This window comes from Eriocheir sinensis, chromosome 32 (assembly GCF_024679095.1).
Source record: "Eriocheir sinensis breed Jianghai 21 chromosome 32, ASM2467909v1, whole genome shotgun sequence".
Classification (NCBI taxonomy): domain Eukaryota; kingdom Metazoa; phylum Arthropoda; class Malacostraca; order Decapoda; family Varunidae; genus Eriocheir; species Eriocheir sinensis.
Genome location: NC_066540.1, coordinates 5,708,930 through 5,724,376, shown reverse-complemented (window position 1 = coordinate 5,724,376; position 15,447 = coordinate 5,708,930). Strand labels below are relative to the sequence as shown.

At 45.4% G+C, this 15,447-nt stretch overlaps 1 protein-coding gene across 4 annotated transcripts in view; it reads left to right on the top strand.

The window, feature by feature from the left end:
• LOC127006084 (transmembrane protein 94-like) overlaps positions 1-15,447 on the top strand; it is an 89,682-nt gene that overhangs the window by 59,619 nt on the left and 14,616 nt on the right. For all 4 annotated transcript variants that reach the window (XM_050875591.1, XM_050875593.1, XM_050875592.1 and 1 more), the window contains 3 exons: positions 157-365; positions 2,679-2,853; positions 13,898-14,018. In XM_050875591.1, coding sequence (XP_050731548.1) covers positions 157-365; positions 2,679-2,853; positions 13,898-14,018 — 505 coding nt within the window. The remainder of the gene's footprint in view (positions 1-156; positions 366-2,678; positions 2,854-13,897; positions 14,019-15,447) is intronic.

Below are 15,447 nucleotides of genomic sequence, written 5' to 3'. Positions count from 1 at the left end.
CTCTCTTCTCTTCTTCCTCCTTCCCATTTCTCCCTCTACTTTTCCTCCTCCCTCCACCTTTCTCTCCATTTCTCTTACACTCATCACATATTCCCCTCCATGTCTCTCACACACTAACCCCCCCCTCCCCCTCCCCCCTCCCCCCTCCCCCCCCAGGCCAGGCTTCCCAAGGGCATGGAGAACATCCGGCCACACCTCAAGAACGTGGACAATGTGCCGCTGCTGGTCTCTCTGTTCACGGACTGCACGCCGCCCACCACCCGTGCCATGCTGGTGCTCATGCAGGAGTACACGGAGGTGACGGTGGTGATGGGCTCCTCCGCCAACGCCGATAACATGCCCCTCTTCATGCAGGCCGACGCGAGGTGAGGGGGGTGGGTGGGGAGCTGAGGGTGGAGTGTAACACTATGGGAGCAGAAGCCAGTGTCCCCCACAGAGATCAAACAATGGTTCCTGTGGAGATGCCCTATATAATGTTTTTGATAGATTTAGTCTTCTCCCTCCCCTTCCCCCTCTTACACCCCTCTCTTCTCCCTCCCCTTTCCCCCACTTACACCCCTCTCTTCTCCCTCCCCTTCCCCCTCTTACACCCCTCTCTTCTCCCTCCCCTTCCCCGTCTTACACCCCTTTCTTCTCCTCCCCTTCCCCTCTTACACCCTCTCTTCGCCCCCCCCTTCCCCCCACTTACACCCCTCTCTTCTCCCTCCCCTTCCCCCTCTTACACCCCTTTCTTCTCCCTCCCCTTCCCCCCCCCTTACACCCCTCTCTTCTCCCTCCCCTTCCCCCTCTTACACCCCTCTCTTCTCCCTCCCCTTCCCCCCTCTTACACCCCTCTCTTCTCCCTCCCCTTCCCCCCACTTACACCCCTCTCTTCTCCCTCCCCTTTCCCCTCTTCCACCCCTCTCTTCTCCCTCCCCTTCCCCCCTCTTACACCCTCTCTTCTCCCTCCCTTCCCCCCACTTACACCCCACTCTTCTCCCTCCCCTTCCCCCCCTCTTACACCCTCTCTTCTCCCTCCTTCCCCCTCTTACACCCCTCTCTTCTCCCTCCCTTCCCCTCTTACACCCCTGTCTTCTCCCTCCCCTTCCCCCAACTTACACCCCTCTCTTCTCCCTCCCCTTTCCCCTCTTACACCCCTTTCTTCTCCCTCCCCTTCCCCCCTCTTACACCCCTCTCTTCTCCCTCCCTTCCCCTCTTACACCTCTCTTCTCCTCCCTTCCCCCACACCCCTCTCTTCTCCCTCCTTCCCCCACTTACACCCCTCTCTTCTCCCTCCCCTTCCCCCTCTTACACCCCTCTTCTCCTCCCCTTCCCCCTCTTACACCCTCTCTTCTCCCTCCCCTTCCCCCCACATACACCCCTCTCTCCCTCCCCTTCCCCCCTCTTACACCCCTCTCTTCTCCCTCCCCTTCCCCCCTCTTACACCCCTTTCTTCTCCCTCCCCTTCCCCCCACTTACACCCCTCTCTTCTCCCTCCCCTTCCCCCTCTTACACCCCTCTCTTCTCCCTCCCCTTCCCCCCACTTACACCCCTCTCTCTTCTCCCTCCCCTCCCCTCCCCTTACACCCCTTTCTTCTCCCTCCTTCCCCCACTTACACCCCTTTCTTCTCCCTCCCTTCCCCCACTTACACCCCTTTCTTCTCCTCCCCTTTCCCCAACTTACAACCCTATCTTCTCCCTCCCCTTTCCCCCTCTTACACCCCTTTCTTCTCCCTCCCTCCCCCCCACTTACACCCCTTTCTTCTCCCTCCCCTTCCCCCACTTACACCCTTTCTTCTCCCTCCCTTCCCCCACTTACACCCCTTTCTTCTCCTCCTTCCCCCTCTTACACCCCTTTCTTCTCCTCCCCTTCCCCACTTACACCCCTCTCTTCTCCCTCCCCGTTCCCCCACTTACACCCCCTTTCTCCCTCCTTCCCCCACTTACACCCCTTTCTTCTCCCTCCCCTTCCCCCCACTTACACCCCTTTCTTCTCCCTTCCCCCCCCACTTACACCCCTTTCTTCTCCTCCCTTCCCCCACTTACACCCTTTCTTCTCCCTCCTTCCCCCACTTACACCCCTTTCTTCTCCTCCCCTTCCCCCACTTACACCCCTTTCTTCTCCCTCCCCCCCCACTTACACCCCTTTCTTCTCCTCCCTTCCCCCACTTACACCCCTATCTTCTCCCTCCCCTTCCCCCACTTACACCCCTCTTCTCCTCCCTTCCCCCACTTACACCCCTTTCTTCTCCCTCCCCTTCCCCCACTTACACCTTTCTTCTCCTCCCTTCCCCCTTACACCCCTTTCTTCTCCCTCCCCTTCCCCCCACTTACACCCCTCTCTTCTCCCTCCCCTTCCCCCCTCTCACACCCCTTTCTTCTCCTCCTTCCCCCACTTACACCTTTCTTCTCCCTCCCCTTCCCCACTTACACCCCTTTCTTCTCCCTCCCTTCCCCCACTTACACCCTTTCTTCTCCCTCCCTTCCCCCTCTTACACCCCTCTCTTCTCCTCCCCTTCCCCTCTTATACCCCTTCGTCTCCCTCCTCTTCCCCCTCTTATACCCCTTCGTCTCCCTCCCTTCCCCCTCTTATACCCCTTCGTCTCCTCCCTTCCCCCTCTTATACCCCCTTCGTCTCCCTCCCCTGCCTCTCCTGCCCTTCCTTCTTCTAACTCACCCCTCTTTTTCCACCCCCCCAGCCTCTCCGTGGACCCGCTGTACCCCCAAGTGTGCATGCGTGAGGCCGTGTCTGCGCGGCCCCCCACCAGCCACGGCCCGCCCCCCGAGGAGGTGGCGCGCGCCCTCAATGTGCTGCCCTGCTCCCTGTCCCTCACGCCACACAGCAGGGTGTCCCTCGTATCCCTCATCATGGAGGTAAGGAGGGAGGGAGGGATAAATGAAGAGGGAGGTAGGAAGGTAATGGAGGGAAAAAGGGAGGCAGAGAGGGACAGTGGGCAAGGAGAGATGGAAGGAGGGAGGAATAAATGAAGAGGGAGGTAGGGAGGTAATGGAGGGAAAAAGGGAGGGAGAGAGGGACAGTGGGCAAGGAGAGAGGGAGGGTACTTGGAGGGAAGGATAAATGAAGAGAGGGAGGTAATGGAGGGAAAAAGGGAGGGAGAGAGGGACAGTGGGCAAGGAGAGAGGGAGGGTACTTGGAGGGAAGGATAAATGAAGGGAGGCAGGTAATGGAGGGAGAGAGGGACAGTGGGCAAGGAGAGGGAGGGAAGGATAAATGAAGAGAGGGAGGTAGGGAGGTAATGGAGGGAAAAAGGGAGGGAGAGAGGGACAGTGGGCAAGGAGAGGGAGGGAGGGTAATTGAAGGGAGGGATAAATGAAGAGAGGGAGGTAATGGAGGGAGAGAGGGACAGTGGGCAAGGAGAGGGAGGGAGGGTAATTGAAGGGAGGGATAAATGAAGAGAGGGAGGTAATGGAGGGAAAAAAGGGAGGGAGAGAGGGACAGTGGGCAAGGAGAGGGAGATAGGGAGGGAGGGAGGGGTTGAAGGAGCTACAGAAGGATGAACAAGGAATGGAAGGGAGGGCCATGAATCCTGTAATATGAGTCAATTCATTTAATATATGCAGTAGTTTATTTTTATTTAATTTATTTAAGGTTTGTTTTGGTGTTTTTTTGGTCAGGGAGTTTAAAATAGTGGGGGTCCTTATGTAATTTACCCATTTTTGCTTGTTAAAATTGATCTGAAGGTGGTTATGGGTTAAGAATCATGCCAATATACAAATAAGACCTGTTTCCAGTAAATCTTTTTTCCAATATCAGGAAACGTGGGGACCATCTTGAAAAAAGGTAAAAAAACTAAAAAATTTGCTTCTCTCCAAGGTTTTTCTGTTGTTCTCTCTTGGCTCCATTTATTTGGATTGTTTTACGCAACAAGAGTTTTCTTTGATGTTTTTACACAATATGCCACAAAATAACAATATTATCTCCATACATCTAAGGCTCTATTTTGAGTTTAACCCGGTAGCAGCGGGGATCATGTTTCTTAATGGTCCCTCCAAGCGAGAAAAATGAGAAAAATCACCCCTCACACAAACCATTTCATAATATATATCAAAGCATTTGTGATCAGATTATGTATCATTTATTTTTGGGGGCTTATATCATGGCACAAATTTGGCCCGTTGCTGCTTCACGGTAAAGCCACAAATTTGGCCCGTCGCAGCTACACGGTAAAGCCACAAATTTGGCCCGTCGCTGCTCCATGGTAAAGCCACAAATTTGGCCCGTCGCTGCTCCATGGTAAAGCCACAAATTTGGCCCGTCGCTGCTCCATGGTAAAGCCACAAATTTGGCCTGTCGCTGCTCCACGGTAAAGCCACAAATTTGGCCTGTCGCTGCTCCACGGTAAAGCCACAAATTTGGCCAGTCGCTGCTCCACGGTAAAGCCACAAATTTGGCCTGTCGCTGCTTTACGGTAAAGCCACAAATTTGGCCCGTCGCTGCTCCATGGTAAAGCCACAAATTTGGCCCGTCGCTGCTCCATGGTAAAGCCACAAATTTGGCCCGTCGCTGCTCCACGGTAAAGCCACAAATTTGGCCTGTCGCTGCTCCACGGTAAAGCCACAAATTTGGCCTGTCGCTGCTCCACGGTAAAGCCACAAATTTGGCCTGTCGCTGCTCCACGGTAAAGCCACAAATTTGGCCCGTCGCTGCTCCACGGTAAAGCCACAAATTTGGCCCGTCGCTGCTCCACGGTAAAGCCACAAATTTGGCCTGTCGCTGCTCCACGGTAAAGCCACAAATTTGGCCCGTCGCTGCTCCACGGTAAAGCCACAAATTTGGCCCGTCGCTGCTACCAGGTTAAAAATGTCAATCATCCAGAAGATATTTTTGTTTTGATTTTCATAGACAACAGAGTGAATCAGACTACTCCAGTTGCTTTGATATTGTCTTTATTTTCTTCTGATGATATAAAGAAAAAAAATCTTATTGACTGTAATCAAATCAAATTTCAATCAAGGATCAGTCATACCGGTATTGCCAGAGATATCACCAAAATGCCGGATTCAGGTCAAAACGGGAAAATCAGAAGAAAATCAAAATATTTGCTTGTAGTTACAATTGTAGGGTGCAAGCAGAATGTTATGAGCATGGTTAATGCTAAAGTTTTTTTTTTTTTTTTCCCCATTTTGGTCTGGACTCCGGCATTTAGGCAACCTCCATGGCTGGCCCAGTGTGCCTTATCCTTAAAACCTAAAACCCATTCTTCTCTAACTTACATGTCAATAGAAAACTCTGTTCTCAATTTTTGTTGTAATAACAGGCTTTTAGTCGCAATACAGTGCTGAGCATCCACAGCATTTGAAAATGTAAAATGCTGATTTCTCACCATCATTGAAGTAAAAGGATCCTTCTGGGGTACTAGAATACTAGGAAGCAAATGTTTAAACAAATGGGCTTCTTATGTAATTTAACTAAATGAACTGACATGTAATATTACATTTAATAAAATTTCATAGCTGGCCACTTTGGCGTAGCTTTGATTTCAGAATAACTGAAACCTTTGATTAAGTATTTTGCAGTTGCACCTGGTTGGCAGCTCAGAGTATGAAATTCTATTAATAATTAACATCATAGATGCATGTTAAGCTGTTTTTATGGAAATTCATCCTCATCCTCATCATCTGATTCAATGCCTGCAACATCTTCAGGTTCACTGTTTTCCAGAGGTGGGCATTCCGCTAAAAAGGTCTGCTAATCGCTAATCCGCTAATTAGCGACCTAAAAAAATATTACTGGATTAGCGGATTGAAAAATTTAGCGGATTATCATTAGCGGAGTGCCAAAATTGTAAGTCCGCTAATCGCTAATTTCCATTTCCTTTCCTCTACTTTCAGTACTTTCAACTGTATATTTCACACACACACACACACACACACACACACACACGCGTCTCACAGCCGCTGCCACAGACGCACACACTACAGAGCAGAGGAACCAATCTGTTTGATAGTTGAAGGGGCCCAAGTACAGTACCCTCTCGAGTTTCGCAATCCTCGAGTTTAGCGCTTGGTCCTAAATTCTTACCATCACGACTTTTGCGCATTATCGCCACGAGTTTCACGCTCCTTTGACATGTACGGGTCACGTCTACCTACCATCGGCGTCATGCGTGCTGCCTTAAAAGGCGGTGTCCAACCGCGGTTGCCCGTATGCCCAACTGGGAGTGAGTTGTTGGTTGTCCGTATGAATGGAAAACGGTTGTGGGTACGAGCGTGGGTATGTGGGTACCTCATGGCTGTATGTAAACAAACAGACGACGGCAGTGGCTGAGGAGTGAGGAGCAGTGGAAGATGGCCCACCAAGAGACTCATAAAATGGACTGGCAGAGCTGCTTTGCTTACTACTTGATTAACAAGATAAGAGAACACCCCGTGCTGGGGAACCACAGTCCAAAAAACTTTTTTCTCGAGTCTGTGAAAATTGTAGATCTCCCAGTGATTTTTTCCTCTTCTTTTTCTTTTGACCTGTAATGCATGGCAGCGACTGTGAAAAGTAACTGAAAAATACCAAAATGGCATAGAAAACCAAATACAGGGAAAGAAAAGAACAGAAAAATACCTAAGTTCAGGGTGAAGTGTATAAGTGCGCACTGTGAAGTAAATAAGGGCCGCTTTCACAGTCACTGTTTGTTTTGATCGTTACCAATGGCGGCGATCGACGCTATAGTTTTCCACGTGAAACTGGCCTATGGAGTAGTGGTGGCTGCAGAGAAAGCGACAGGTGCTGAGAGTGTGGTAAGGTGCGGGGCGAGGCTAACCCCGCAGCCGCCACGAGGTGCCGTTGTAAAGGCAATACCTCCGACACCATCACATCACATCACTACCCATCGGCCAGTTTCACGTGGAAATACTAGAGCGGCGATTGCCGCCCTTGGTAACGATCAATACAAACAAAATGACTGTGGAGGAGGCCTTAAGTGCATGTTGTGAAGTATAAAAGTGTGGAGAAAGGCCTAAGAAGCATTACAAAGCATTACAGGTCAAAAGAAGAAGGTCCACTACACTGGCCGGTGTTGCAAGAAATATTTTCCCGCTGAAATTAGTCATTCTGCTTTCCACCACGCATGTGCGCTGTGGGAATACACAGCATTAAAAGTGTTAATTTGCCTGGATTTGTTCTTTTTTGACCACTTGTGGTCTTTGTGAGCGCTGAGGGAAATATGGAAGCAGTAAGCAAGTTGAACCTCTCTGCGAGCTATTTTGCGGCGGCGGCAGCGGTTTATGTTCAACAGGCATTGAAAAGTCAATCATGATGTTAGTGATTTAATGATTTATAACAGAAAGAGTTAGCAGATTATACCATAACACACAGAAAACTTCCAGAAGCTATAGGTTTGTCCAACTGTACCACGGGTGACCGCGAGCAACCACCCTTACTTTAGCAAATGACATCACGTGGATCACAAGCGTGTATTCAGAACTGCCAGCCAATTGTAGGCAGCCGCCTTCAACTGCGGCTTCAGAACGACCTGTTCTCACTTCCCATTTTCTGCATATTACCAAGGTACATATTTTGAGATAGCAAGAGAGTAGTCGAAAAAAATTATAATAACAAGGGAGTCAAGTAAAAAAAAAAAAGTATTTTTTTCCACGGGCCGGAACCAATAAGCACTTTTTCATGTATTTCAATACCTCGAGTTTCGCGATCCTCGAGTTTAGCGCTACACCTTCGGAATGAAGCAAGCGCGAAACTCGAGAGGGTACTGTATACAGCTAAGTAATTTAAAGTCCCGTCTCCTAAGAGTCCAGGCATTAAGATGTGAAAGATTAAGGAGTGAAAAGTACACTGGGGAGGAGAAGGAGAGGTAAGAGAGGTTATTATGGAACGTAAACAAACGACAAAAATGGCGGACCCGCTGTCTGACTCCCCTGGCCCGAGCCGGAGAGAAGATTCCTATGAAAGTTTTGAGGGCTTCACGCCGGGCCAAATGATGGAGACAACACAGGGAAAGAAAATAAACAAAGTAGAAAAGGACTGTGACAGGATGGTGGTGATGAGGAGGATGAGAGAGGAATTTGGGGAAGTGATCCAGGCACTGGCCGAGGTGAAAAAAAGAGATGAAGAGGCAAAGAGGAGAGATGAGGAGACAAAGAGAATGATAGAGAGCTTAAGAGAGGAAATAATAAAGTTGACGAAGGAACAAATGGAAAACCAGAAAGAGATTGCAAAGCTGAAAATGGAAAAAATAGAAAAAGACCATGAGATAAAAATTATGAAAATGGAGAGAGAGAGAGAGAGAGAGAGAGAGAGAGAGAGAGAGAGAGAGAGAGAGAGAGAGAGAAGATGAAAGAAATGATAAAGAGAGAGGTAGCAGAGAAAATAGGAAATGACCGGCAAAACGTGGGTGCAAGGGTTCAGGAACAGATCAGACATGTAGGCAGTGATGAGTTGAAGGAGTGGAGAAGTGAAAAGGACAAGGAGAAAAACGAGCTTCAGGGAAATACTAGAGCAACAACAACAGGAACAGAGACAAGATATAGAAAAATAAGTTGTAAATGTACTGAGAAATAAAGAAACAATGGTGAGGGACATGGCAGATAAGAAAAAATGTGTCATAATATTTGGTGTAAAAGAAGAAAAAATCCCAGTGAAGAACCAGAGGGAAAGTTATGAGAGGAGTAAGGTGAAAAGTATACTGGGAAAAGTAAAAAAAGACTGAGGAAAACATACAGGATGGGAGAAGAAAACTTAAAGGTGGTACATGAAGAAAAAGATTTGGGAGTAACGATGCAAGACACACTATCCCCAGAAAAACATAAACAAGTTATTTGGAGAAACCTACAGGATGGTGCAAAATATAAGGGTATCATTCCATTACATAGATAAGGAAATGATGAAGAAAATAATAACAACACTGATAAGACCAAAACTTGAATATGCTGCAGTTGTGTGGTCGCCTCACAAAAGAAGGATATCAAAAAGTTGGAAAGAATACAGAAAATTGCAACTAAAATGGTCCCAGAACTCTTGAATATGACGTATGGAGACAGATTGAAGGAGATGGACTTGACAACACTGGAACAAAGAAGGGAGAGAGGAGATCTGATCACACTGTATAAGTTGGTAAATAAGTTTGATGAGGTGGATAAAGAGATGATCTCTTCTCTACTGTGAGAATGCAGGGGCAGAGAGGACATGGAAAGAAACTTAATAAAGGAACCTGTTTGAGTGACTTGAAAAAGTATAGTTTTCCACAAAGAAGTGTTAACACATGGAACGGCTTGTGGGAAGAGGTGGTGGAGGCGAGCAGTGTCCATCAAATGAAGGAAAGGCTGGATGACTGTAGATATGGAGACGGGACTATTAGAGCTTAGCTCGGGCCCTGTAGACTACAAATAGGTAAATACAAATAGGTAAACACACACACACACACACATTATAATTATATAGTTATGTAGCCCTACTTACTATACCTGGGGTGATAAAGATCAATGGAGTGTCACATGTGAGTGGATCAGTTGAATTATATAAAAATCTACGTGATAGGAAACAAACAAACAGACAGACAGAGAGACATGCATACAGACAGACACCCACGCTGCGTGTTGGTCCGGAAGTCACTTCCTGTTACTGCTTGTAGCCCTAAGATGCCTAGCGTTAATTAAAAGGATAATATTTAATTTTTCATCAGAGGAACGTAGAAGATGGTAATTTTTCACCTAAGTTGTTTGAGGAGGAACCATACTTGCCTCTAAAATTTATCACTACTTGATAACTCCAATAATATACTCAATTAATTCATCATTAGTGTCGTCCGCGCCACTCATCTGGTTACACTTAGCAACTAGGGAAAGAGAGGGAATCAAAATATTGCTCATTGTGGGATCGTCTGCCTTCCCATAAAGGACGTGACAGGTTAGTAAACTATTTGCTCCCAGGGAATAATCTATTAAATAGTTGTTGTATTACTATTAGTCTATTATTATTCATTGGAAGTTATGTTTTTGCAGATTTAATAAAAAAAGTTAGCAGACTGATTGGACCTTGATTAACAGGCAAAAAAAAAAAAAAAAAAGTTGCATCAGCAGATTAGCATTAGCGGACCAGCAAACCTGGAAAATTAGCGTATTAGTGATTAGTGAGCTAAAGAAAAAATTATTGGATTAGTGATTAGCGAGCTAAAGAAAAAATTATTGGATTAGTGATTAGTGAGCTAAAGAAAAAATTATTGGATTAGTGATTAGCGAGCTAAAGAAAAAATTATTGGAATAGTGATTAGTGAGCTAAAGAAAAAATTATTGGAATAGTGATTAGTGACCTAAAGAAAAAATTATTGGAATAGTGATTAGTGACCTAAAGAAAAAATTATTGGAATAGTGATTAGTGAGCTAAAGAAAAAATTATCGGAATAGTGATTAGTGACCTAAAGAAAAAATTATCGGAATAGTGATTAGCGAACTAAAGAAAAATTATTGGATTAGTGATTAGCGAGCTAAAGAAAAAATTATCGGAATAGTGATTAGCGAACTAAAGAAAAATTATCGGAATAGTGATTAGCGAACTAAAGAAAAATTATTGGATTAGTGATTAGCGAACTAAAGAAAAATTATCGGATTAGTGATTAGCGAGCTAAAGAAAAATTATTGGAATAGTGATTAGCGAACTAAAGAAAAATTATTGGAATAGTGATTAGCGAGCTAAAGAAAAATTATTGGAATAGTGATTAGCGAACTAAAGAAAAATTATCGGATTAGTGATTAGCGAGCTAAAGAAAAATTATTGGAATAGTGATTAGCGAACTAAAGAAAAAATTATCGGAATAGTGATTAGCGAACTAAAGAAAAATTATTGGATTAGTGATTAGCGAACTAAAGAAAAATTATCGGATTAGTGATTAGCGAGCTAAAGAAAAATTATTGGAATAGTGATTAGCGAACTAAAGAAAAAATTATCGGAATAGTGATTAGCGAACTAAAGAAAAATTATTGGATTAGTGATTAGCGAACTAAAGAAAAAATTATCGGGTGCCCAGCTGTGGTGTTTTCACACATTGTTTCACCCATGAAGTGAGCCATGTCAGTGCAGGCTAGCTGTTCCTTGTAGCATTTGCATGAGCCATTGTCACAGGTCCCATGGCAGTTGCACTTATTAGCTCCAAAATTGTAGAAGGCACTGCTGCAGCAGTGGATGGAATTGGAATCCAAGATTTTCCATCCCATTTCCAGCCATGTTCTCCCTTTGCAAGATTTATCAGAGGAATGAGAGGCAGAGAAGCATGGTGCCAGGCATGTGCTTGCACTAATGCTTGGAGAAGATGTTTAAATGCATCTGGAGTTGGCAGCAGTATTTCACCTTCAGCCATTTTCTTTGTGAACAATTGCCATCTTGCCAAGGGTAGTGCTTCACTTCCTTTTGCATAGCCAAGAGTGATCAATTTGGCAAGTCCCTTTTGAGTTGTAAACACGAGATCAGTACCTTCTCCAAGTTCACGGAAGCCCTGGAGTATATCCTTGTCAAGCTCATGATCAAGTGACATGCATAAGTTCCACCATGTCTTTTTTCCTCGCCTGGCAAATCTTCCTGTGGTATAACATCCTTCTGTGGAATGCCAAGCCAGTACCTATACCCGAAGACTTGAGTGGACCAATGTGGCTAATAATCCCATCATGTCATCGCCCTTTCCTTGCCAAAACATGAAAACGTTTGTGAGAAGTTCTGCTTAAAGTGGATCAGCAGAAGAAGAACATCTATGTCAGGACTCCAGATGTGAAGGACATCAGGTGGATGTGCCTGTTTGGTGGAATGTATTGCATGGGTTATCATCATCGTATAAACTTCATCATGGTTCATCATTAATTCTTCTCATTGGTCAACATGACCTGTCTTGTTTGACAGAGTGGTAGAGGTGAAGATATCATGCTTCAGATATGAAGTGGTGTACACAACTTTTGTTTCTTGGTGTGTGTCCATGAATACATTGGCAAGGCAAACAGATAATTCTTGTTTTGTCCGCTCATGACTGATGCAGTGACTGAGTGAAGTGTTCTGGAGACTTGTGTTTTCATTGACAGCGTAGTGTGTTGCCTTTACACCTTTGGTCTTGTAGCCATTTTCCTTGATCCTTCACAGTATGGATCAAAGACCAATCTTATTTCATCATAGTTTTTAATTTTCTCGTCAAATCTAGAAATTAACAGTTTCCCGATGTCTGTGACAGTTTCTAACTTTTCTTTGTCTGATATGAGGAGAAGGATTGCCATGCCATCTACAACCAAACATCTCTTCTGAGGCAGACTTTCAGAGTGTGAGGGTGCTTTCTCACATTGATTTGATTCATTTATAATGATTTGGCTGTCCTGCTCATCGACGAACATTTGCAGATCTTCGGCAATCATGTCATCTTCGGATGTCACCTCTGAAGAATCTATGATTTCTGCCTCAGACTGAATACTCCAGTCATCTTCATCCTCAATCCCATCTACATCAATCATCACATGTGTTTGGTGGAATGTGTTCTGGGAAACAAAATACAGTGCTTTGGCTACTTCACTCCTGTCTGTGCAGGGCAGAAGTACATCACCTTGGAACAAGCTTTGTGGGAAAGAGTTGAATTCATAGTTTCTATGGCGTCCTTTTCATCAATGCCACGAGATGATCTTGAAACAATCAAGCAGCGGCCAAGGAGGTCCCTCTCTTCTTTCAGGCAGCTTTCTAAATTACTGCTCTTGTGTTGTTTTGCTTTTGGATTGGATTGGAGAAAGAGGGAAGCTTGTTTCGGCTCACTGTGGACCAAAGTGGTACTGGACTGTATTCTGAGATTCAAACTTGAGTATATTTTACATTTTAGGCTTGAAATATGCCAAAGTGCTAAAATAATGACTTATCATAATTCTAGTATGCATATTTGTGACTGCAGACACCAAAAACATATGGTTTAACACCGAAATTTCATTGGTGGCTCACCTGGGTCCCTAGTGATGACTGAAAATCACTTTTCCTGACATTTTCCAAAATGGCCACCAAAATGGCAGATTTCTCGAAAAGAAAATCTGGAAACAGGTAAATTCTAATAATTAGCATCCTGATGGACCAAAATATGCAATTAGTAGATCAATTTTACCACACCAAAATGGGCAGGCCATTTTTAGGACACAAGGATCCCCACTCAAAGAGGGAAGGAAGATAATGGAGGATAAAGAATGGGAAGGAGGCAGAGGAAGACAGGGAGAGTAACTAAGGGAGAAGGAAGAAGGAAAACTCAGGAGGTTAGGGAGTGTAAACTCTTCCCCTCCCTTCCTTTCTCTTTCCCTCCCTTCCAATATTCCTCCCACTCTTTCTTCTTTCTCCCTTCCCTTTCTCTCCCTTCCCCTTATTGGTCCCATATGTTACGTCCTTCTCCTTCCCTTCCTGCCCCTTTCCTTTTTCTCCCTTCCCTATCCCTCCCTTTCCCTTTCCTGTTCCCTTCCTTTTCCCCCTTCCCTTTCCATTCTTTCCCTTTCCTGTTCCCTTCCTTTTCCCCCTTCCCTTTCCATTCTTACCCTTTCCTGTTCCCTTCCTTTCTTATCCTTCCCTTCGCTTTCCATCCTTACCCCTTCCTTTCTCATTCTTCTCTTCCCTTTCCTGTTCCCTTCCTTTCTTATCCTCCCCTTCCCTGTCCATCCTTACCCCTTCCTTTCTCATTCTTCTCTTCCCTTTCCTGTTCCCTTCCTTTCTTATCCTTCCCTTCCCTTTCCATCCTTACCCCTTCCTTTCTCATTCTTCTCTTCCCTTTCCTGTTCCCTTCCTTTCTTATCCTTCCCTTCCCTTTCCATCCTTACCCCTTCCTTTCTCATTCTTCCCTTCCCCTTCCCTTCCCTTTCCATTCTTACCCTTTCCTGTCCCCTTCCTTTCTTATCCTTCCCTTCCCTTCCCCTTCCCCTTCCCTTCCTTCCCCTCCCTCTAAGGTCCCTCCCCGCACAGGCCCGACACTACATGCAGCAAGTGATGAGTTGTCTGCAGTTTTGGGCGTGTTGCTGCCTCTCCCTCACCTTCCTGCAGCTCCTCGCCGCCACCGCTGCCCTGCCCCCTCTGCTGTCCTCGGGTACTGTGTGTGTGTGTGTGTGTGTGTTCCTTTCCCTTCTCTCTCTCCCTCCCTTCCTTCTGTCACTTCTCCTCCCTTTATTTCATTTACTTTCCCTTCTCTACTCTCCCCTTTCTTTCTCTTCTTTGTGTGTGTGTGTGTGTGTTTTTCTCTCCTCTATCTCTTATGTTGTGTTTCTCTCTCTCTCTCTCTCTCTCTCTCTCTCTCTCTCTGTTATCTTTATCTCTCAATGTCTCTCTTATTAGGTGATGAATTAGGTGATGTACTCAGTGACCCACTAACCGACATCTTTAAGATGTCGGTAAATACTGGCTATGTGCTGAGCCTATGGAAAGTAGCTAATGTGACGCCGATTTTTAAAAAGGGGGACAGGTCAGTTGCTTCAAACTATCGCCCAATTAGCTTAACATCGATTATAGGCAAGATGCTGGAGTCCATAATAGCCAGGAACATTCGGGAGCATTTAGAGAAACATAGCTTAATTCACGACTCGTAGCATGGGTTCACAAAAGGTAGGTCATGCCTCACCAATCTCTTGTCCTTCTACAATAAAGTATTTGAGGCGGTTGACGGAGATGAAAATTATGATGTAATCTATCTTGATTTTAGTAAAGCATTTGACAAAGTTCCTCACCAACGACTGTTGCTTAAATTACAGGCTCACGGAGTAGAGGGTAAAGTTTTGAACTGGGTCAAGGCGTGGCTTAGCAATAGGAAGCAAAGAGTGCAAATCAATGGTAAAAGATCTGACTGGGGATGTGTTACGAGTGGGGTCCCACAAGGTTCAGTGTTAGGTCCACTTTTGTTTATTATTTATATCAATGAATTAGATACAGGAATTAGTAGTGATGTTAGTAAATTTGCAGATGATACCAAGATCGGTAGAGTAATTGAGTCGGATCAGGACGCTAGTATTCTCCAAGGTGAACTCAACAGATTGTATGACTGGGCGGATAAATGGCAGATGGAGTTCAATGTAGGGAAGTGCAGTATTCTGAGTGTAGGTAGGAACAACCCCTCACATAACTATTGCTTAAATGACACTCTCATAAGCAGGTCTGGGTGCGAGAGGGATTTAGGGGTCTTAGTGAGCTCTGATCTCCGTCCAAGGGCACAATGCATTCAAGCTAGAAATCGAGCTATTAGGGCACTGGGATTTATTTCAAGGAGCGTAAGCAACAGAAGCCCCGAAGTCTTCCTCAAACTATATTTAGCATTAGTTAGACCTCATCTTGACTATGCGGTTCAGTTCTGGTCACCTTACTATAGAATGGATATCAAAGTGTTAGAATCGGTGCAGAGGAGGATGACTAAGATGATTCAGGGGTTGAGAAACTTGCCATACGAGGAAAGACTCAAACAGTTAAACTTGCATTCTCTAGAAAGGCGAAGGGTGCGTGGAGACATGATCGAGGTTTATAAATGGATG